Consider the following 23859-nt stretch of genomic DNA (forward strand, 5'->3'; position numbering starts at 1 on the left):
TGTATAGGATGCATTTTACCTAGTATAAGATCAATGCTAACTAAGATGATTTCCAATACATTTGTTAATTATGTACTTTTGCAACAATATGACATGACTGAAATTACTGACATGACAGAAGCCTGTGTATAAAATGACGCCTGCGCTGAAAATGTCAAGCATGAGGTGCATGGCTAGAATGTACTACATAGGAATAATTTATAATAATTTTGAGGCATAAAAATGACAAACAGGAGGGTTATGTCAGGGTGAATTGTTAAATATTGTCATTTTTATGTTTGCCATTTGTACATTGTTTTAATTCTGTGAAAGGAATTCTTTCTGTCCTCCCCTCCCCAGATTCTCGAGGTTCTAGGTGGGGGGCTGTAGGGCTGTAGTCTTTTATCATCCTTGTGCTTTTGATGTAAGCTTCCTGCGTTTACGACCCTTTGGTCAGCAGGAGGTCTAACACACACACACACACACACACACACACACATTCTCACATAACAAACACACAGTGCCTTGTCTTTGTAACCAAGAGGGGTTACGTGGGGAAGGTACGTGTTGTAAACTATTGTTTATTGTGTGAACGTTGCCAATAAAAGAGAGCGAGAGGGGGCAGTCGGGGAGGTCATTTTGTGATGTGCTAAGGTACGGACAAGGCCCCCCTTGCAAGTAAAAAGATCGATCGCTGTTGCCTTGTCTTTCTTTCATGGGAATAAGTTCTGGGATCAGCAGGGTCTGACTTAGACCCAACACAGATACTACTATGGCTCTGCAGATTTTTTTCTTTCATTTTAACCTATGTTGCCTCACCTTGAGGTTGGCAAATCAGTTTTGGTGAACTATCTCAAGCATTTTAACAGTTTCTGTTGTGCCTGTCACTATTCCCTGTCTGTTTTCTTACCTGGTTCTTCCTGACCTTGTACTTTCTCCTCACGTTCCCCTCTTTCCTCCTCTCTCCCTCTTTGGACTGACAATCATACACAAATAGATTGTATTCAATTAGATGAAAAAATTACATTAATATGAAAAAAATATATTATTAAGATCAAAAAAAAAAAAAGTCCTCTTACAGTTTACTTTCAATCAAAAGGCAAATAACCAAACCACATGAACATCTAATAAAAGATATAAATACTGATCCAACATTATCCTTTATTGACGGATCATTTGTTCTTACACTTTTAATGTTGTTCCTGGGTTTAATATCGGCACATGCACATATGACAAAATAACCAACTTCTCTCATTCCATTTCAAACAGGACAGTGGCAACAACAGTAGGCTACGGACAATTTTAAGTTTTAGATTTTAAATAGGCTGCATAAATTTCAATGGGAGCAACAGGACGGTCAAATGTTGCTGATTTTACTACAGAGCAGGACGGATTGTAGGGTAGCAAACATTGTCGGAAAACACATTTTCAACACTGCATGTTACCTGGGTGTAATGTTTCTCAGCTAAAAGGAAACATGGTCTGACTCCTACCTAAATATATAAAGAGCAACTGAAGGTTAAATGCAGTTAACATGTCCTGTTTTAAGCCAGGCACTTACACCTCCGCTCCGCTGCGTCTAAGCTACCTTCGCTCTGGCAGCAAGGGGCTAGAGCCAGAGTAGGGGAGAGGCGTGTGACAGCAAAGAAATGATTGCTCAAATATAAGTTACCTTACTTATTTTGTAAAAAATAAAGTAAATCATCTGCTCTAAACAGGTTTAAATAGACTCAAGTTTCCTTTTATAATTTTCTTGAAAACATGTTTTTGGGGTGTTTTGCAAAACTGTGAGTTTCCTCAGTTACCCACTTTTTCACTTCACTTAAAAAAACTTGCAGATCTGGCATATTGATCTCAGGTTTGATAGCGTATCTGTGGACAGTCAGCTTAAAGAAGAATTTGCAAAGTTCATTGTATTTATTTAAGATAATTTTTGACAGTCACAGCTGTGGCACATAAATTATTTTTATAAGACATTTATCACAGACTATAGACTGACAGGACTACGAGAAACACCTTTTAGTTATTGTTCCTTTTTAGTCGTCTAAAAAAATGTTAATATAAAAGCATAGGTTTATCTGTTTTAAAGACACAGATAATTTAAGACACAATTACACAAGTATATTTCAAGAAGACATTGTAAGCAAACATTTAGGGGCTGTCGTTTCACATGTTGCTCCTCCTATCAAGCGTTAGAGTCACCTTCCAGGTTTCCAGGTCACTTACTCAGTATATGTACTTGGACTGTACAATACATTACATTACAATACATTAAAAATCTTTATTTCTAGACATATAGCACTGACTGGAGTTCATAATTTGAAGCATTAAAGTCGGATTCTGTAACAAAAAAATAAATGATTGTGATTGTTGATTTCTTGCTAGTTATTAACTTTTACCATTGCATTTACCATCATTGCAGCTTCTGATGATTTCTTTGATTTTAATATTTGTCCAGAGCTTCATCTATAATAACTGTAAGGTTAACAGTACTCTTGTCTGAATTATCTCTGTGTTTAACAGACTCCCAAAAGTCCAACACATGTTATCCTGTTTTTAGAGACATAATTTGTGCAGCATGTACAGAATCTAACCAAACATTAAAGGATTATTCAGCCTTCTAATCTCTCTAATTTATTGTGTTTTACAATGATGGACATGGTCGTCCATACAGAAGATAATCAGTATTAAGACATCAGTCACAGCTGAATTTCTTTTTAATCTTGCATTAGTCCCACTTGTCCAGCAGATGTCCTTGTTATGTCTTCTGCACATCTTGCTTGTTTGTACGTCTCAACCATGCTTTGACCAGATCATTCAGCCTTCCTTCTTTTATTTAAAACTATGAACCATTTAATCCAGTAGACCATGTAGTGGCGTTATTGCAGCCTTCAACGTGTCATTTTCAGATGGTTGTTTGTTCTGCTTTTTTTCCCCCTTTAGCTTGTGTCACTTTGTGGCTGTATCTTCATCTCCCTGTTTTAATTTTGATGCTGTTTGCAGTCATTAAAATCTCCTTTTTGTTTTTTTGTTTTTTTAATTTTTTTTTGCATCTAACAGTTCCAGCTCTAAATGTTAACTAGAAAAGAGTAATAATTAGGCAGAACCCCTTGAAACTCACTTAAAAGTATGTGAAGACAAGATTCCCCCTGGTGAAAAAAAAAACAAAACGAAAAAACAAACAAAAAACAACAACAATTAGGGAACAGTAAAATCCAATCTCTATAGCCTTAAACAACAAATAATAGTAATAAAATAATATCTAAACCACAGAGAGGAGTATACACTAGAGCAGGAGTGTCGAACTCCAGACCTTGAGGGCCGGTGTCCTGCAAGTTTTAAATATCACCCTGGGTCAACACACCTGAAACAAATGATTAGTTCATTATCAGGCTTCTGGAGAACTTCAAGACATGTTGGCTGTATCCCAATTCAGGGTCTGCAGCCTTAAAGTACGCAGCCTTAACGGTCCACAAGTGCCGCGTACTCAAAGACCACTAAGGCCGGAAGTGAGAGGCTTGTGAAATGGGACGTCTAGCCCCCGTTGCTAGGCAACCCGGTTGCTAGGCGGTTGCTAGGCAACCTGGTTGCTAGGCGGTTGCTAGGCTAGGCGGTTGCTAGGCAACCCGGTCGCTAGGCAACCCGGTTGCTAGGCAACGTTTCATACAGCTTTGTTTGACAGAAATGAAGGACAAAATCTTTTGTTCATTTGTGACTGTGAAATCATGATTATTGGGCTTCACTTCTGTACTGAACAGTCATTTAATGAATAACTGGCTTGGTTCAGAAGTAATTGTGCGTGCGTACACTGTAAACCCGAATGTTCAAAGTAATTAAATAGATTAAGTAGTGTATACTCAAAGTCTTTAAAAAGTTCTGTTAACTTAAATATGTCAAGTTCGTGTAACATGTTCTTCTTTTTGAGTAAATGAAACTAATAATTTTTGATTGAATTGAACTATTTCTATATTAAGTAAGCATCAATTAAAATCATAACTTAAGCACAACGTGTTAAGTTAGGACATATAAGAATGGTAAAGTTCTGTTATTTTTGTTATTTCAAGTAGGTAGGATTTAATAATAAACTTAATTTATGTAGCGCATGCTAAAATACAATAAAATCTCAAAGTGTTTCACCAAATAAGCAAAATCAAATAAGTCTTAAATGCATTAGTGGAAGACAAAGTGTATTTATTTTAATATTCATTGTTTATCAATGTATCCTATATATATATTTTTAATTTTTTCCGTAAGTGTTGAGCAGCTTCAGGAATCAATTTTTATTCCGAGTTAATCTCTGATTCACCCTCCGAAGCGGAAGGCGGCGCTAATGAGCATTATACACTGATCGTTTACCGCTATTTGGAAAAAAAATACGAAACACAGAAGTAGTAAAGGTATATGGGCGGGAAACAGCACCAAAGAGGCAACACGGACGACTGGAGAAAGTTGGACCTAACGGCAGCAACTAGCATCACTGGACTTACAGTAAGTTTTCAATGTTGATATTAGTTTATTGTTAAAATACGAATATTTAGTTGTATTTTGGGTGCGTGTCGAAAAGAATAGCAGAAATGTCCGGTCGGTGTTTTTTATGTGCTTTGCTGCTCTCCCCGAAGGAAACTTTGCGCTTGCAGAGCTAGCATTAAGTTGTTGTAATGAGGGTCGCAGGCTGTTTAAAAAGTTAGATACTACTTGTTCTAGAGGTGGCGCCCGGTGGCCTAGTATGAAACAAAGTGTTTTAATCTCTCTAAATTTTTAAACCCCCTCTCATGACTCAGAATAGTTGGGTCCAAACAAGCCCGTTGTCCCTGCAGTTACACAGCGGAGATACCTGTCTGCAGTGAGAGTGCTTTCAAGCCACTATATTTTAAACTACAGTGCGGCAAAAAAGTATTTAGTCAGCCACCGATTGTGCAAGTTCCCCCACTTAAAATGATGACAGAAGTCAGTAATTTGCACCAGAGGTACACTTCAACTGTGAGAGACAGAATGTGAAAAAAAAATCCATGAATTCACATGGTAGGATTTGTAAAGAATTTATTCGTAAATCAGGGTGGAAAATAAGTATTTGGTCACCTCAAACAAGGAAAATCCCTGGCTCTCACAGACCTGTAACGTCTTCTGTAAGAAGCTTTTCTGTCCCCCACTCGTTACCTGTATGAATGGCACCTGTTTGACCTCATCATCTGTATAAAAGACACCTGTCCACAGCCTCAACCAGTCAGACTCCAAACTCCGCCATGGCCAAGACCAAAGAGCTTTCGAAGGACACCAGGAAAAGAATTGTAGACCTGCACCAGACTGGGAAGAGTGAATCTACAATAGGCAAGCAGCTTGGTGTGAAAAAATCAACTGTGGGAGCAATCATCAGAAAATGGAAGACATACAAGACCACTGATAATCTCCCTCGATCTGGGGCTCCACGCAAGATCTCATCCCGTGGGGTCAAAATGATCATGAGAACGGTGAGCAAAGATCCCAGAACCACACGGGGGGACCTGGTGAATGACCTGCAGAGAGCTGGGACCAAAGTAACAAAGGTCACCATCAGTAACACACTACAACGGCAGGGAATCAAATCCCGCAGTGCCAGACGTGTTCCGCTGCTGAAGCCAGTGCATGTCCAGGCCCGTCTGAAGTTTGCCAGAGAGCACATGGATGATACAGCAGAGGATTGGGAGAATGTCATGTGGTCAGATGAAACCAAAGTAGAACTTTTTGGTATAAACTCAACTCGTCGTGTTTGGAGGAAGAAGAATACTGAGTTGCATCCCAAGAACACCATACCTACTGTGAAGCATGGGGGTGGAAACATCATGCTATGGGGCTGTTTTTCTGCCAAGGGGACAGGACGACTGATCCGTGTTAAGGACAGAATGAATGGGGCCAAGTATCGTGAGATTTTGAGCCAAAACCTCCTTCCATCAGTGAGAACTTTGAAGATGAAACGAGGCTGGGTCTTCCAACATGACAATGATCCAAAACACACCGCCCGGGCAACAAAGGAGTGGCTCCATAAGAAGCATTTGAAAGTCCTGGAGTGGCCTAGCCAGTCTCCAGACCTCAACCCCATAGAAAATCTGTGGCGGGAGTTGAAAGTCCGTGTTGCTCGGCGACAGCCCCAAAACATCACTGCTCTTGAGAAGATCTGCATGGAGGAATGGGCCAAAATACCAGCTACTGTGTGTGCAAACCTGGTAAAGACCTATAGTAAACGTTTGACCTCTGTTATTGCCAACAAAGGTTATGTTACAAAGTATTGAGTTGTATTTTTGTTATTGACCAAATACTTATTTTCCACCCTGATTTACGAATAAATTCTTTACAAATCCTACCATGTGAATTCATGGATTTTTTTTTCACATTCTGTCTCTCACAGTTGAAGTGTACCTCTGGTGCAAATTACTGACCTCTGTCATCATTTTAAGTGGGGGAACTTGCACAATCGGTGGCTGACTAAATACTTTTTTGCCCCACTGTATATGTGCGAATAAGTGGTGCAGGTGTATTAGGCGTTTGAGCGCCGGTCTCGATAGGTGTTTTTTTACATATATATCAGTCACTTTACGCAGTAGAATGATCGGGAAACTCATCCTTCTAATACACCTGCTCTGACGAGCCACATTGTTCACAAGCCAGAGTTAGAGGGCCAATGAAAGAGCACTGCACACGCATCGTCTCCTCTCACTTTGCCTAATTAGTGGAATCACTTGTCAATCAACTTCTGCCAACCAATTGGCACTCTTGGATCACTAAGGTCCTAAAAAACAAACCTGTCAATCAAAACAACCAGAATCGTTCGGAGAGAGAAGCAGTGATGAGGAGCCTGACATTTTTGACATTAACTGTGTATGCACATTAAATAATTTCAAATAACATATGTTTGGGGGAACCTCTCATCAGTAAGGCTTTAGTTTGTAGAAATGGCGTTGTTGTTAATTTAACCATGCCGTTAAAGTTCAAGTGCTGCTGCTTGTCTTCAGTATTGTAATATTTGCTCGATGGCTTTAGTATCTTGACTAGAGATGCATTCACACTTTGGGGATTAAATGAAAAGATCATTAACAGGGAAAAATTATAAATGTATAATTATAATAAGTATTTATAATTTGTCACCGTTTGGATGCTTTTTAATTGTTCATCAGTTTATGCCTTTGGATCTCTCTGTTCGAGCTTCAAGAATTAAGACCGAGTCAAGGAAGAGAACTGGGGATGTGATAAAGATACCAGGTAATTCATTTTGTTTGTGAATTCTTCTACCAATCACCGCTCTCGCTCTCTCTCGAGTTGTCTTAAAAACCCCTAAAAAACCAAACTTTCCCCAAGGAAAGGATCCTTCAAGCCTTGACCAGTTGAGGCAAGCAATTGTTGAAGAAGTCAAGAAGGCTGAGAAGAACCTGCCCCTCATTAGAAAGTTGATGGAGACCACATTTCCCCTACGCAGACAAACCATAGTGATGTCCTGCCCGCCACTGAAGGAGCTCTTGGACCTCTGGCCTGCTCTAAAAATGGAGTCTGAGGTAATATGGATCAGCTCTCTTTAAAATGAAAATTGTAATTCTTACTCATGTGGCAGCTTTTTGCTGCTTTATAAAGGTGTGCGAGATTCTTCAAATTGAACTGTATTGTCCTTCTGCTGTAGTTGTATGCAGAGTTTCAGCGGATTACAAATCAGAACCTGCCCAATACATTCTACGCTGGACTTGACCGCCATCTTCCTCGACTGATGACCTTATTCAGACAGAATGCATCAAAAACTGGGAAGACAGCAGATGCCCTGGCTGAAATTCTAAGAATTCACGATGAACAGGTAATAATAGATTGTTACACATTTCATAGGTTGAACCAGTGGAACATTGGACAGGTTTAATGATTTAAATGAGCGTTTTGAATTTTGCTATTAGTCCACTTTGTGTTTGCTATTTGTCTGACTTTGTGGACATATGTTCTGATTTGACTGTTGTTGTTGTTGTTGTTGTTGAGTAAACTCACCAGTATATACAATTCTGTTTTTATCTGGCAATAGGAAATCCATGATATCCACACCAAGCACACTACCGTTCTCCACGCCCTTCCTGTCTATCTGCGTGAGGATGTCTCTGGATTTTTCAGAACCTGCACTGTGAGTGTCCTTAAGTATCTAACAGATACTACTGTGTATATAAACAGTGCATCAAAGTACAAACATGTATTTGGATGCACTGTTTGGACTTACCTTTGTTTAGTCTACCCATACGGTTTCCATGTATGGTCTTTTCTGTCTCCTCACTACGAATGAACTGAATTGGTGTTTTGTTGAAAGTGATAAGATGTTTAGTAAAACATTTTCCTGTGTATTTCCTTTAGCTTAGTTTCAGTCTATCTCACACCACTTGATTCTCTGGTGAATTAGCTGATTTATGTGTGCAGAACATGGATCTTCTGTTTTTCACCTCTTACAGTGAGACCCAGGTCTCCCTTGTAAAAGAGGTATTGGATCTCAACGGGAGTTGGTAAAATGAGAAATTATATGTCGTTTGTTGTATTTCTTGGGTTAGATTGTGATTAGTATCTCTTTTTCATTCATTCAGGACGAATCTGATGAGTTGGAGCTTGATGGTGTTGAAGTGGCCCTCTTCACTGTCATCAGTGACCATGACACGACAAGTCCAGTTCACTACCAACCTGTGAAAATCTCTGTCGTCATTGAAAGTGATGCCATGGTCAGTCTCCCCAGATTTGGTGAAGCCTTCCTGGTAATGTTTGGACTGATCTATGCACTTCACCTCAGCTACCTCAAAGCCCTGACCAACACTTTAGAATTTACTCAAAAGATTTTACTTGGTCTAGAAAGTGGTAAACTGTCACCCAGGTTACAGACCCTCAAGAATGACTTGGTTATGTAGGAACTCATCTGAAAGAAGGATGCAGGGTGAAGCATTATAAAAGGCTAGTTCAAAGTGCTCTCCTTTTATCTAAATAATGCCTCAAAACGTTATTGCATTACTCTACAGGTGTTCAGCCAATAGGTCCAAACTATACAACGTGCCTTTGTTCTCATTAACATAATGCAAAGCAACACTAATGTTTTGTATTTGTATGTTTTAATGTTTTTCGTAATACTATTTCTAAAACATTGTGGGCTGCGCAAGATGACCTAAATTTCACTGTTTGATACTGGTTAATGTAAAACAAATAGCATTGTAATTCACTCAAATTGCTGCCCTGTTGCCTTATTCAGATATTAGCCAGAGAGCCAAAAGCACATTTTGATATTATTTATTATTATTTGGCATTATTTTTTATTACTGACAGTTTTCCTGACTAAACAATTTTTGGTCTACTTATTTTAATTTATAAATGTTTTTGTTAATTATTTTTAATTTATTTAATATTTTTTAAAAAAAATGTATTTAATTTCAACATAATGTGCTAAAAGGGAGCAGGCAAGATACTGTTCAATGGCAGATGTTTATGACTTTTGCATATTAAGTTACCGATACTGTTAGGATGCCTGGGTCGTTGACCCAGGGGTTTTGAGTTTATTATATTATTTATAATTTCTAGTCTTTGGGTTTTCATTAGAGTCATGTCTTACGGTTTGTCTCTGTGTAATCCTTGGTTGCTGTCTCCCCTGTCTGCTATATCCCCGTGTCCAGTCGGTGTCTGTGTCTGTCCTGGTCCCACATTTCTGTTCCCTCTGTTGTAGTGCCTGCATGTGAGTCTGTGTCTTTTGTTCAGTCTGTGTTATGTGTTTCCTGTTTTACTTTGAAGGTCTCTGTCTTATCTCAGTGTGTTCAGATTACGCTTCCTTGTCTCGTCAGTTCTGATTTGCCCCAGCTGTGTGTTTCCCTCCTGTTGTCCATTCCCTGATTGCTCCCTCTATGTATTTAAGCCCTGTGTTTCAGTTTGTCATTGTCACGATCTACCGTTTATTTAGCTGTGTGTTTTTTCAGTCTGTTCGTGTAAGTTTATTTTTGGATACTCAGTTTTGTTGTTTTTTTAGTTTAACATTAAAGCTGTATTTAAGTTCACCTTTGGTTTCCTGAGTCTGCATTTTGGGTCCTTCATGTCACCACCCCGGCGTGCACACAGCCTGCACATAACAGAAGATCGCGACCAGAACATGGACCCCGCAGACTCTTTTCCCTCGGAGTTCAACGGCGAGATGATGCGGATGGTGAGTCTGCTCGACCGCATTGCCCAGTCACAGGATTTACGGACTATGGCAGTTGGGCTAAGTGCAGTAGATGCCATCATTCATCATAACCCTCAGCTCTCTCAGTTTGCTAAGGACACTAAGTTGGATGACACCATTACTGCCTGGAGAGAGCAAGTCAAGGCTGGTGAGCTTGCTCTCTCACTCACTACATCTTCCCAACCGCTGCCCCAGGACAACACACACTCTCCACCTGTCTCAACACTGCCACGGACTTCCTCTCCCTCCCCACACCAGCCGGGTCCCCGTTCGCCTGCCTTTTTCCTGGCGGCTATGTGGTCAGAGGATGAGGAGGAGGTCTCCTTTTCTCCACCGGTTCCTGTTTCCTCATCCCGAAGGAAACGGCGTTCAGGCCGCCGCCACTCCAGGATGGTTGAGCAAACTTCTCTCGGGGGAGACGGTGACTGTTTATTGTATGCTCCATTTGAGCATTCTGACTCTGGACATTCTGGCATCACACCCACTTCATCTGTTGGTCCCGCTGGGGGTTCTGGAGAACCGCTTCAGCCGCCTGTTCTCGCTGGAGGGTCCGAGGGGCCCGTCCAGCCTCCTGCCTCCGCTGGAGGGTCCGAGGGACCGCTTCAGCCTCCTGCTCCCGCTGGAGGGTCCGAGGGGCCCGTCCAGCCTCCTGCCTCCGCTGGAGGGTCCGAGGGACCGCTTCAGCCGCCTGTTCCCGCTGGAGGGTCCGAGGGGCCCGTCCAGCCGCCTGTTCCCGCTGGAGGGTCCGAGGGGCCCGTCCAGCCTCCTGCCTCCGCTGGAGGGTCCGAGGGGCCCGTCCAGCCTCCTGTTCCCGCTGGAGGGTCCGAGGGGCCCGTCCAGCCTCCTGTTCCCGCTGGAGGGTCCGAGGGGCCCGTCCAGCCTCCTGTTCCCGCTGGAGGGTCCGAGGGGCCCGTCCAGCGACCTGCGTCGCCTGCAGCGCCACCACCTGCGGCTCCCACGCCGTTCCCTGCAGCGCCGCCCTAGCCTGGTCCGGCCTCCGAGTCTTCGCCCTCGCCTGGTCCGGCCTCCGAGTCTTCGCCCTCGCCTGGTCCGGCCTCCGAGTCTTCGCCCTCGCCTGGTCCGGCCTCCGTGTCTTCGCCCTCGCCTGGTCCGGCCTCCGTGTCTTCGCCCTCGCCTGGTCCGGCCTCCGTGTCTTCGCCCTCGCCTGGTCCGGCCTCCGTGTCTTCGCCCTCGCCTGGTCCGGCCTCCGTGTCTTTGGCCTCGCCTGGTCCGGCCTCCGTGTCTTCGGCCTCGCCTGGTCCAGGTTCAGCTTCAGCCTCTGCGTCGCCTGGTCCGGCCTCCGTGTCTTCGCCTTCGGCGTCACCTGGTCCTGCCTCACTCCGTCTATCTTCGTCTGCGCCTGAGGTCCCCATGCCGTCTGGTCCTGTCCGGCCTGCTCGTCCTGTCCGGCCTGCTCGTCCTGCTCGTCCTGTCCGGCCTGCACGTCCTGCTCGTCCTGTCCGGCCTGTTCGGCCACTTTCCGGGCCGAAGACTGGACATCATTGCCGTTACGGCCGGTCCCCTGATCTACGTCGCCGCCGGTGCCTCCCGCCCGGCCGGCCTCCAGACCTGCTCCGTCGCCGCCGGTGCCTCCCGCCTGCCCGGCCCCCTGAACTGTCCTTTTGGCTCTGGGGCCGCCTGCCTCCGGGCCGGCCTCCTGTACCTTTTCGAGACTGGTGCCTGGGCCTCTGCGCCTTTCATTGGCTTTTTGTCTGTTTTCTTTTGGACTGTTGCTGGGCCGCAGTGCGGTTGTTTTGGGCTTTTGCTCCCTGTATTTTTTGTCTCTGGCTCCGTGTGTTTGTTTCGTTTCGGTCCCTCCGTCCTGTTCCCCCGCCGCCCACCCTGGTTGGGTTGTTTTTTGTTTTGGTGTTTCGGGTTGGGCTGTCTGGGAGCCAGCCCTTTAGGGGGGGATACTGTTAGGATGCCTGGGTCGTTGACCCAGGGGTTTTGAGTTTATTATATTATTTATAATTTCTAGTCTTTGGGTTTTCATTAGAGTCATGTCTTACGGTTTGTCTCTGTGTAATCCTTGGTTGCTGTCTCCCCTGTCTGCTATATCCCCGTGTCCAGTCGGTGTCTGTGTCTGTCCTGGTCCCACATTTCTGTTCCCTCTGTTGTAGTGCCTGCATGTGAGTCTGTGTCTTTTGTTCAGTCTGTGTTATGTGTTTCCTGTTTTACTTTGAAGGTCTCTGTCTTATCTCAGTGTGTTCAGTTTACGCTTCCTTGTCTCGTCAGTTCTGATTTGCCCCAGCTGTGTGTTTCCCTCCTGTTGTCCATTCCCTGATTGCTCCCTCTATGTATTTAAGCCCTGTGTTTCAGTTTGTCATTGTCACGATCTACCGTTTATTTAGCTGTGTGTTTTTTCAGTCTGTTCGTGTAAGTTTATTTTTGGATACTCAGTTTTGTTGTTTTTTTTTAGTTTAACATTAAAGCTGTATTTAAGTTCACCTTTGGTTTCCTGAGTCTGCATTTTGGGTCCTTCATGTCACCACCCCGGCGTGCACACAGCCTGCACATAACAGATACTCAGTGTAATTGAGGCAATCAATTGCCTCAATTGCCTCCAAAAGTTTTGGGTCACATGTTTTTAAGTATCAAGTAATCAACATATTTGACTAACGTGTACTTAAAATAATGACAACACAAACTAATAAACATTTGAGTGTTGTTAACATAAAAAATGTTGTGGTTGTGTACTTATTTTTTATAAGTTCTGTGAACTTATTCCTTTGAATTTGTAAACTTGAAACTTTCAGTCATATTAACTGCAAATATTTGAGTTGACCATTCTCAAAAGATACAAGTACCATGTGTTACGGATTCAAATATTGGGAATGGATACAAGAGGAAAACCAAAATAACCACACTGGTCCGGCCGGGTCAAGTCAAACGATGATTTAATGAACACACGCGTGGGAGATGGACACCATACAACAGACAGCATCAGATCTCAAAATGGTGGAGCCTTGATCAAACTTTTATAGCCTCTAGTGGCCCCCACCTAATCATAAAAGCCTAAACATTCACATTCTTTCTCTCACACAGCGCCTAAGCTACAACCTTGGCTCCCTGTTTATCTGCTCCTGCTAAGATGGGGCAGAATGCTCTGTTCTCTTCTAATCAGACAAATGAGACGATGACTTTCTGTGAACAATATTTTCTTATAACTCAGCAGTATAATGCATCATAAAACAATATCATTCATTCACAATAAATCAACAGTCTAATATAATGCAAATCAGTTTACCAAATGTAATAGTTATCACCTTCTTCTAATTCAGGAGCATAATGCAAACTAAAACTACATAATAATTCACAATCTTTAATTAGGGGTCTAACATGGCATAAAATAATATCATAATCCCACAATTCCCCCTGATGAGCTCTTTAGACATAAAGAGCTCACTTACACCCTGCAATCCAGTGTTGCCGGGTTCATTTCTCCTTACTCCTCAGGCCTTTTGTCCCCCTGTTGGGTGAACCATATGTGAGATGACCTCTGTGTTTACTCAGTTCAGATGCAAGAAAAACTTTTATTACAACAACAACAGTAGGTATAGATGATACTCCCATCACTCCCCAGTTCTCCCACAGCTTTATTTCGGTGCTACCTTATACCCTCCAAACGTACTCAGACTAGAACCTCTGTCCGAGGAGCTTTTAACCTTTATTTTATTGCTGTAGGCACCAGTGTCTTCCAGTCGGGTGATCCTCTGCTCTTATTTCCTTCAACATCAGGGGTTAGACAACCCTTCAGTCGTTGCACAGATCAGGGGATTATTCTGCCCCGATTTCAAACAATGATCTGTGTATTCTGGGATCACAGCTGTGTTCCCCAGGAAAAGGAACAGAAAGGTGTTCTCCTTATGACCAACAGCCTCTCGAACGTCGTTGGTGTGGTGTTCCTGGATTTCCGTCAACCCCTTCATGGTTATTGCTGTGTTTATGGGATCCATCCTTTTGAGGTGACTAACTGGAGCCCAAAATGCCATGACACTTGAACCCAGTTGATGTTTCAGCAGTCACCGTGTCTGTCTCTGCTGCCAAGGATCCTCGTATATCTGTGACCTCGTCTGGTGTCTGTTCCTTTCTCTGTAAGAGACAGAAAACCAAAACACCTCTCTTCCTAGCTCTAATCTAATGTTGCTGTCTACTGATCTTTTGGTGATTCAGAATTGGTTTAGAACATTCAGAATGTCCCAAGGACTTATCCTAATTTAGTGTATGTGTGTGTAAGCGTGTTTGCATTTAGCCCGCTGCACTCAAGGCATTTCCTACACTTTATCAGTCCGGACTATCGCCGAACGAAGCTTATGACCTTCAAAAAACCGAGTGCCAACTCATTATAAGCACATTTGCAAGATATGTATAAAAATGATTAAAACCACTCATTCTAATAAAAGACATAAAAAACAAATTAGCCATTTCTAATTCTAACATGTGTCCATTCAATTAAGCTAGAAAATTAAAAAAGGTTAGTGACCTCATATCTTAGAAAGTATCAGACTTTCTCCTGTCCAGTGTCGTTGCTCCAGTCTTGTTATTCTGTGTTAGGGAATGAAATCAATTTAATTGTCATGTTAGATCTGTTCAACACCTGGCTCCGCCCAGAGCCTGCGTCTTCACAATCGTCTACAAACAAAACCTGTATTAATATGAACTTCACTTCAATATGAACTTGTTGACTACTTTTGACACCTGTAGATAGAAGATTAACGTGGGGTTATAACAATCACTGTAATACAAATGTTAATATGTCAATAGCTTCAATAAATGTTCAATGCAATGCTTGTTATATGATTCTGATGTAACAATAATACTGATGCTAAAATAACAGTAAAACACACCCTTTTTATCCCTTACTGACCACCGCAGGGGCCTCTATGTTTTAATTCAGCCATGAAGCTCACCTGATTCATCACTGAGCCCCACCGGCACTGGCATCTGACAGGGTGGTGCTGCATATTCTTCCTTTAATGTCACTATTTTCAATCTGTTAATTAGAGTGCTTAAACATGAAGTAGACTACGTCCACTACAAGTCAATACAACTGTGAATGTGGCCAATTATCAATCTATTACCAATCAATAACAAAAGATAGCTTTTATTTTTATGCATGCTTTTAGTCAACCACTCACCCACAGGATCTCCAATCCCAGAAAATTCCTTCTCCTCATTTAATGAGTCTGTCCTCCTTCCATGCCCTGGTAACTGGTCCATCCAGAGCTATATCATTATCAAATATACATACAACAAGCCAAACCACACCTTGGTCACACCAACCCTTTTCCGCCCTGAACATGTCCAACGCCATCTTAGTCTGGACTGTCAAAGGTGATTCTAACGCTGATTGTTCCGACAATCCATTTATAACATTTCCTGGTCAGATTAGCCAATCTCTGCACACTGGAATAAACATAATCAACATGATCAACATTTTTCCTGCATGTTATTTCACCATCTTATTGATTCCAACGCTCCATCCTTATGTGGTTTGCTGCATTATGTTTATCTAGAACTCCACTCTGTCTCTAAATGTTTGAAGAATTTTTCATGTTTGGGGTCAAGTTTTAAGAATTTGACCATACGTGAAATTAATGGTGTTATTGTAACATGGTAGACTAGTGTGCCTGTGTTAATTCAGCTCCATATTATTGTGTGAAGTTGCACTGGGTTGGGAGTGGTTTTTTGTGTGTGTGTCACATTTTTGGTTAGCCAATGGCTGGAATTCGGTTTGACTAATTACAGGCAGGTGTACTTGATTGCACTGATACACTGGTCTACTTATAGCCCACACTACAAACACTGCTGTGTCATTTTGTCTCTCTGTGCATGTATGTAATGTGATAATCTGATATGTTTGGGATGCATGGGTTTTGCGCTATGAATTTTATACTGAAGGTGTCATTTTGTCTCTCTGTGCAGGCCAGGGCCTATTATATGCCACAGCCTAAAGGCAGCATAGTTGCACAGGTTGGAGTGATCACTGGCTATATGCTTGCAGGGTGGTGGGTCTCCAAGGACAACTTCTACCCCTGTTAAAGGCAACATGTGGAGTGCAACTGGCCGTGTGGCATAGCTGGCTCTGACCTTGGGACTGTGTGTTTTTATTTGATTCATGAATGGGACACTGGACTGTTTTATCTTTTATCTCTTAATATTTTTGTCACTAAATTATCTTTTAGAATTTTATTGACTGTCATCGTTTTGCCCACGACTGAGACGGTTGGTCAGACCTAAAATCTTTCTTTGGGTGTGTTACATTATCACCCCCATCGGGGCTTACCTTTCCCACTTCTGATGATATTCCTCCCTATTCTTTGCAAGTACCCGCTTTTGGTGGCGAGAAACTGTTGGTGTGGTCAAGTGGGCGCTGTAAAAACAAAAGCTCAGGACAGAACAGTTATCAGTCACGTACTTCATACAAAATTAGCATATATTGAATTTCATATTGATCCTCTGAGTGTAATGGTACATTTTAATTTTTCTTTATTTTGCTCTTATTCTTGTGCAGCACCACATGCCCCTGTCGGTTCTATCTTACTTTTCTAAATTATTGACTATTTCAATCGAGAACCTAAATGACGTGGACCAAGGTTTGTCATTACATATCTCTATTTTGAATGTGACAAGTCTATCATTCCCCTGTTATTCATACACAGCAAATTCAAAAGTGTTAAATGTTTTGGTGTTAGTAGTCTTAGAGTTAATTTTACTCTAAGTAGAGTCACATTCTTTTAATGTAACTCTGAGGTGTAAAATGATAGTTGTTAAAATCGAGTGTTAAAAATGAGTGTTTTCTATTTCAAATCTGGAGGTGTTACAATGGAAACATTAACTCTTGACCTCTTAACTCTGAACTCCTACAGGGGCTATGACACCAATAGAGTAAATTCACAGACTCCGCCCCCAGCACGGCTCCAATCGAAGCTGAAGTGAAGCCGTTTCAAAACATTTTGCTCTACATATTTGAGTTGTTTGCCATGCTTGGTAAGTCATGTTTTCAAAGATTGTTTCAATTATTGTTATTAGCTTTTACTTCTGTGGCTCTTTGGAGTTGAGACAAAGCTGTGTGAAAGGCATTAGCCATGTTGCTCGCTGATAGCATAATATTCTGTTTTAGCTAGCTGAAAGGTATTGTTTGTGGGCAAATACCACAGCCTTGAAAAAAGCTTGCATGTGAATTTTCAGTCAAATTTCTTAGTCAAATACACTTAAAACAATGTCTAGAATGTGAAATGTTGATATAATGGTGCTACTTGAAGCCTGAAAACATCTCCCATAAAAAACGAGCAAACAGCAGTAGCAGACGTCCTGACTGGGTTCTACGTTAGCATTTAGATTCCTCCAGAGTTTTGTGCACACGGTTTTAGGTAAAAATGAAAAAGGTTGAGGTTTTACATTTAGTTCAGTATTACCTGTTGTCTGTGTCCTTGTCTTTTGGGAAAATACTTTACACAAGTAATGTCTCAAAGAGGATTCCTTTTATTTTATTATTTATTTATTTATTTTTTTTACTGTGCTGTAATTGATTTGTGCCATTAATTAGTGTCAACTAATTTTTATTCAATCTCCACATAGGATATGCTTGTGAAGATGGAATATGGGGGAGAGCAGAAGTGCGTTGAAGTTCCACAAAGTGATGAATGAAGGACATGCATATTGTATTTTGTATTTATTGAAATAAGTGATGAGAATGCTGTTATCTGCATTTACCAGCTCACCTATGTCAGACCTTTTGATAAACGAAATTCTAATGAAAGTGAGAACATGTACACTGTTACATCTTTCAGAAAATGTTTTGAAATTGTGGTGCCCAGTTCAGAATAAATGTTTTTCAAAAACCATTGCGTCTTTTTAGTAAATGTTTATTTCCAAAAGAAATTTCTAGAAGTTCAGAACAGTAAAATTCCTGCTTTTTAGAATTAATTAGAAGATAACTCCTACGTAGCTAAACTAAAATACTCTTTGAGAGTTAATATATAAACTCTTAACACCAAGTGTTAAATTATCAACTCCAGAGAGATTTGGCGTTCAACACTAAATCAGAGTTAACGTACCAACTCTCCAAAAACAGTCAAATCAACCCTCTCTGGTGTGGACCCATATAGACACTTTAAAAGTGTTGAAATCAAATCTGACAGTGTTAATTTGGACATGCTGGATTTGCTGTGTAGGTATCAATAGAGTTTTTTCTTGCTTTTTCTATCAAAATTGATTGACTTTTTACAGTGGCCCGCTATGGTTAATAATAACATGTTTAGTCATGAGTGAAATCAAAGCTTCTCTTCACTTTAGCATTTAACATTCCCAACAATATAATGTGCTGCATTAATCGAAACACAGCTAATAAAACACAATTTTCTTGATGGAAACATCAGTAGCTCAAAATTAGCAACCAAAGGGTTAAGTCTGCAGTTCACACTCATGTGAAGCTACAGCCTCCCCCCCTAGTCTCTGTCCTCCTACTCCTGCAAAAACAAAACAAAGCGAGACAAAACATCCACCCTTCTTTTACAAGCTGGGTGAATTGTTTGTAGACATGTACTAATCCTAAAGTCGGTATCGTTTTTGTCTCAGTGTCAAGTCAGTTTAAACATTTAGTCGTCAGTCCATCACAGTCCAGTCACATGCATACATTCACACACATTCATACCAGATATTGCTGATAATGGAGTCCCACACGCAACCTATTCGAGGCTCCATCACCAGCAAGATGACGTCATCATTTTTAAAGGAAAACAGTTCCTTGTTTTTTTGGACTGGATTGACTCGCTGCAATCCTTTTAGGTTCAGGACTTCTCATGTGATCAATGTCCCATATAAGTGAATCTCTCCAGAGCCCATTATAATCATGGAGAAAAATACTTTGCGACTGTTTCTAGTAATCATGTTTTATAGCGCTTTAAAGTTCAATCTCTCAGGCCTGGATTAAAGAGCTGATTTGTTAAATCAGGAACTCACAAAATACCAAAATATCACCACCGGTGGATCACTCCTCTCAGATGTTCTTATTTCAGTGCACTGTAACAAAAGCAAAGACAAACGTAACCAATAAAATACTCATATAATAACAAATACTGGGGCCCGTTGGAAACATGTCCAAGCATAAAACCATCTTTCTCTCTCTTAGAGAAAGAAAGCAATCCAAACCTCACTGATAAAATCAACCTAGTGTTAAGCAAAACCCAAAATCAACCAAAACTTCACCAGAAAGTTTTTCTCCGTCCCGGGACAATATTGTGTAAGCATACAGGTACCGTAACTTCTTTTTGCACTGACAAAAACATGTTGGACTTATTTGTTTCAATAGTGGACACTAGTTGCACACAAATGTTTTGCTTTGGTAGAAACTTAAACAACTGAGTTAAATCAACACAACCTTTTCATATTCAGTAAACCTGTGCATTTTGAGTTCATATTACACGATTAAGACATGTTCAGATGGAGTAAGTTAAGCTCCTGGAATATTTTAATCCTTCACAATTCTGTCATTTTTTCAACACTATTCACTAACTTTTATCCAAATTCTACTTGGTCCCTTAAATACTACATGTTGTCTTCATATTGCCTACGGTTCAACAAAGTCTAAATTCTGATTACCATAAAAATTGAATGGGTCTACAACAACTACCATCCTCCTATCTTTATCCTAATTGCACGAGGGCTGGGAAATAACTCTAAAGTGATAGGTTACGAGGCAGGGTGCACCCCGAACCGGTCACCAGTCTATCACCTAGAAACAAACAACCATTTACACTTACATTCACGGATAATTTAGAATCATCAATTAACCTAACTCTAACAGCTGCATGACTTTTCACTGTGGCAGGAAACCAGAATACCCAGAGAGAAACCACTGCAAACTAGCCAGACTGTGGACTTGCACCCAGGACCTTCTTACTGTGGAGCAACAGCACTCACCAGCATGCCAACAATGTAGGAAATACAGGGAAGCTATGATTTCCTGTTGAATTTTTGTACAAATCTTTAAAGCCTGAGGCAATTGTGTTAAATACACGTGGGATGCTTACGTAAATCCAAGGGCTGGCCCCCTTTTCTTCTTTTTATTTTATATTTTATTATTGTTATTATTTTTATTTTATTTTTTTTTTTTCAGTGTGTTCCTCCTTCAATTAAATCTCAGTCACAAAAATGTGGCGCTCCGAAGTAAGGCCCACACCATTAATTCACCATTTTCACTCTGTACCACTGCTCCTTATCAGGCTGTGTGAAGCACAGTAAACAATTCAGTTGAGGCCTTGAGCCATAAACAGACATCACTCACAGACATTTTTTTCATAACCAAACTGCTCTAGACCCTGTCCCCTAAATCTACACAAATGCCCTCTGGGTGACATGAAATGCATTTAACCAATTAACAATCAATGGCTTCTTGTTGTTGTAACAAATTCTGTATTTGGACGTTTGTGTGCAGCATTTTGCGTATCAGCATAGCATTTGTTAGTAAAGCATTCTTCATTGCAGCAGCGTGTGTGTGTCACTCTTCATTGCACAAACATGTGTGTGTGTGTGTGTGTGTGTGTGTGTGTGTGTGGATCACTTCTCAGTGAATTGAATCAGCATTTTGATTTGTGTGCGTGTGTGTGTGTCATTTCTCAGTCAATCAACGAGTGCATATGTGTTCATATGTGTGTTTCTCTTGCTTCTGAGTCAGTGTATGTAGATGTGTGTGTTTGTGTGTGTGTGTTTGTGTTCATCACTTTCCTGTTCTGGTATTCTGGGTAAACCACGGCCTGAAGCGTACCCTGGGGTCCTGCTCTCCTCCTTTTCAGTCCGTTTGGGTCCATTGGTGCTGCTGCCCAAAGTTCTCTCCATACTGGTTCTGGCCCCAATTGAGGCAGTCCTTTTCTCCAGTTTCCTGCATCTTCTCCTTGTCCAGCTCCTCCTTAACTTGACCCTTTTTGCTTCTGTAGGTCCTTCAGGGTTTGCTCCTGGTGTTGGAGCTTCTCGTCAGGTTTGACAACCTCCTGCTCCAGCAAGCTCCGGCCTGATTTTAAGTCCTGTATCTGGGACTCTAAGCCTGACTGATGGGTTCGATTAGCAGCCAGCTCCTCCTGAGCCATGCTCAGTTTCTGCTCTGATGTCTTGAGCTCTCACTGAGGGCAGAAACCTCAGAGTCTTTTCTGTACACGTCAGATTGAAGTTTTTTGATGTTTTCCTTGCTTTGCTCCACGGCCTTCTGCAGCTCTGCTGTTCGGCTCTTCTCAGAGGTCAGCTCCTGGCTGAGCCCCGACACCTGTGCCTTCAGCTTATGTTCTTCTGCTGCTTTTGTCCAATCTGAGGTGCCTTCTGACCTCAGTTACTCCTCATGTCTCTGGCACGCCCTTTTTGCTGCCCGATCCTCCGTGTTGGTCCATCACTGTCCTGCACAGTTTTAATGCAGAGTTGTTAAGGTCAGCATTCTTTTGCTCGGCCTCACTTATCATCAGGGCTTAATAGGCGTCTCGTCACAGCTCTGTCAGCTGAAGCTATCTGGAAATCTCCCCCGTGTAGTGAAACGGGCCTTGGATTTAACGTTCTCCGTCTCCGCTGCATGAGATCTCTTTCCTGCAGCACTGTTGACATTCTCAGGCTGTTGTTGTGAGTCCAGCTGCTGTAGCATTTGGTCAGGGTCACATCAAAGATGGTAGAAGGGAGAGCAAAGATGGTAGAGGGGAGAGCAGGAGTCCAGGTCAGCCTCGGCTTTCCGGGCCGACAAAGCAGCCTGTAATTAAGCATAAAGAGAAAAAACAAAAACAAAACAAAAACAGACGAACAGGAAAATGATGTTGTTTGAAAATAATGTTGTTTTGGCTATGTTATTCAGAGAGGGGCCAGGCCCTGTGTCAGCCTTCTCCCCCCCTTTTTTTTGTTTTTTCTCACTATATAATCAACTCATAACCCACCAAGTTGACAGGACAACACAGGTACACGTTAAAATTCTTAAGATCATGTTTAATAATTCAAAAAAGGAATTTTATTTTATTCAGTAATCTCTTGTATTAATCAATCACAGGAACACATGTCACAATTTGACTCTTTTAACCACTAAATTTGTTGTTTCATCACTGGTTTGTGATTTACCAGTGTCTGTCTTTTTGAAGTCAAGTTGTTGTCCTGCAACCCAGAGAGTTTATTTGTTAGTAGTGGATAGACTTTATCATTTAACATCAGGTGTATGTTAAGTTTTGCTGCTTTAACCTTGCTGGAAAATTTTCACGTGTTCATGAGTGTAAGCTGTTTCTTCATTGCGTGTATGTGCGTTTGTGGGTGGGATATTTTAACTTTTTTCTCAAACAAGGCATTTCTCCAATTGTGTGTGTTTTTAATTTTGTTTCCCAAATTTTATTTCCCACCTTAAATAACAGCATTCCATGTCTTCAGCCAGGAATTAGAGCTTGCTTGTGAGATTCAGGGACACATGGTGCCAAAAACAATTCAGTGAAAAACTTGCCTGAAAATTTCCAGTCATGGTAGCCCATAACTGTATGAGAAGATGTCCTTTAAGCTTCTTTTTCGGGTGGGGACAAAGTGAGAGGTCAACCTGTAAAATTTTGAGCCAGAGCTTGGCATGTGTGTTGTCCCAATTTTATTAATCTATCCTTTTGCTGCTGTACTCAGGTCTCCTGGTTGAGAGAAATCCACCTGTATTAAGAGACTAAAACATTCATTTACTATTTTTCTTACAACATCCATTTAATTCATCCACCTAGATTTTACTCTCTCTCTTGGTGCATAGTTCACACAGTCAGGCAGTTGCCTTTTATGGGCATGCAAGTTTCCGGTCACTTACCCCCAACAGCTGCGAAGCCGTCTCTCCCATATCAAAACTCAGCCAAACATTAAACATTCACCGTAGTGATTTAAAACTTTATTTGTAATATTATAATCAACAAAATCAGCGTTTTAATTACAGGCATGTATCATTGTTTGCAAATCATACTTATAAAACTCAATAACACGCTAAACAGGAAGTCCTCTGTGGGCTTCACAGCAGCCACCTCATTTGCATGTTCACACACTATCTAAAAATAGCTTGCAGCGCTGCAGCGCGCTGTCGTCACACACACAGCCTCGTTTCACACTCAACTTTCTATTATTTTACAAAGACGTCTTATATTTACAATCACTCTCAGGCCTGAAAGTTTTAGCGCCTACACAATTTTGACAAATTTAAGATAACGGGTCCAACCGAAGAAAGTCCAACTTTTTTGTAATCAATTAACCAGTATCAGACTCGAACTGTATCTGGCCTCATCTCTAAAGTCCCTACCTCAATTTAAAGTGCCCAAAAAAGCGCAGATAAGGAGACTCGAACTCCTAGTTATTCTGGAGTGCCCCAAGCTCCACAGTGACCAACTGAACTAACCCTGTTCGCCGACAGGTCAAGGTCGCGCGTCCGCGGCCAGGAGGGAGCGTAACCTCCGGGCTATGCGCCTCTTAGTGGACTCTAACCACCGTTCTAACAAAATTTATAATACTTTTAAACCGCCGTCAACCCTCTAAAACAAGAGTATGACCGACGCAGATGCAACGTTATGGACAATGGAGCCTCTAACTCTCAACATGGCCAACACAGATGCAATCCTTTAAACCAATGGAGACTCTAACTCACAAAATGACCAATTCCCTATCCAACTACCTGAGACTCTAACTCAGTATTATTTTCCTTTACCTTGGGACTCTAACCCAGTATT

At 41.6% G+C, this 23859-nt stretch overlaps 1 protein-coding gene and 1 long non-coding RNA gene across 4 annotated transcripts; both read left to right on the forward strand.

The window, feature by feature from the left end:
* Positions 1 to 4255: 4255 nt before the first annotated feature.
* Positions 4256 to 9354, forward strand: LOC146495074 (uncharacterized). Of its 2 annotated transcripts, none has more exons than XM_085146697.1 (6): positions 4256 to 4467; positions 7156 to 7212; positions 7309 to 7502; positions 7625 to 7792; positions 8009 to 8104; positions 8553 to 9354. In XM_085146697.1, the coding sequence occupies exons 3-6, from the start codon at positions 7401 to 7403 to the stop codon at positions 8865 to 8867; spliced, it is 681 nt and encodes a 226-aa protein (XP_085002823.1). In that variant the 5' UTR covers positions 4256 to 4467; positions 7156 to 7212; positions 7309 to 7400; the 3' UTR covers positions 8868 to 9354. The 2 variants fall into 2 exon arrangements, with proteins under 2 accessions (XP_085002823.1, XP_085002824.1); XM_085146698.1 differs by having other exon boundaries at positions 7314 to 7502.
* Positions 9355 to 12960: 3606 nt separating this feature from the next.
* Positions 12961 to 23555, forward strand: LOC146495075 (uncharacterized). Of its 2 annotated transcripts, XR_014871627.1 has the most exons (3): positions 12961 to 15969; positions 16061 to 17149; positions 17741 to 23555. It is a non-coding gene; the product is annotated as an uncharacterized LOC146495075 (long non-coding RNA). The 2 variants fall into 2 exon arrangements; XR_014871626.1 differs by having other exon boundaries at positions 12961 to 17149.
* The last annotated feature ends 304 nt before the right edge of the window (positions 23556 to 23859 follow it).

The sequence above is a fragment of the Neolamprologus multifasciatus genome, chromosome 20 (genome assembly GCF_963576455.1).
Source record: "Neolamprologus multifasciatus chromosome 20, fNeoMul1.2, whole genome shotgun sequence".
In the NCBI taxonomy this organism is placed as follows: Eukaryota; Metazoa; Chordata; class Actinopteri; order Cichliformes; family Cichlidae; genus Neolamprologus; species Neolamprologus multifasciatus.

Excerpts from the sequence above, each read along its gene's own strand:
- LOC146495074 (XM_085146697.1), top strand. The coding sequence starts at position 7,401 with ATGGAGACCACATTTCCCCTACGCAGACAAACCATAGTGATGTCCTGC. Across the intron at positions 7,793-8,008 it reads TAAGAATTCACGATGAACAG|GAAATCCATGATATCCACAC; the intron begins GTAATAATAGAT and ends ATCTGGCAATAG. Across the intron at positions 8,105-8,552 it reads GATTTTTCAGAACCTGCACT|GACGAATCTGATGAGTTGGA; the intron begins GTGAGTGTCCTT and ends TCATTCATTCAG.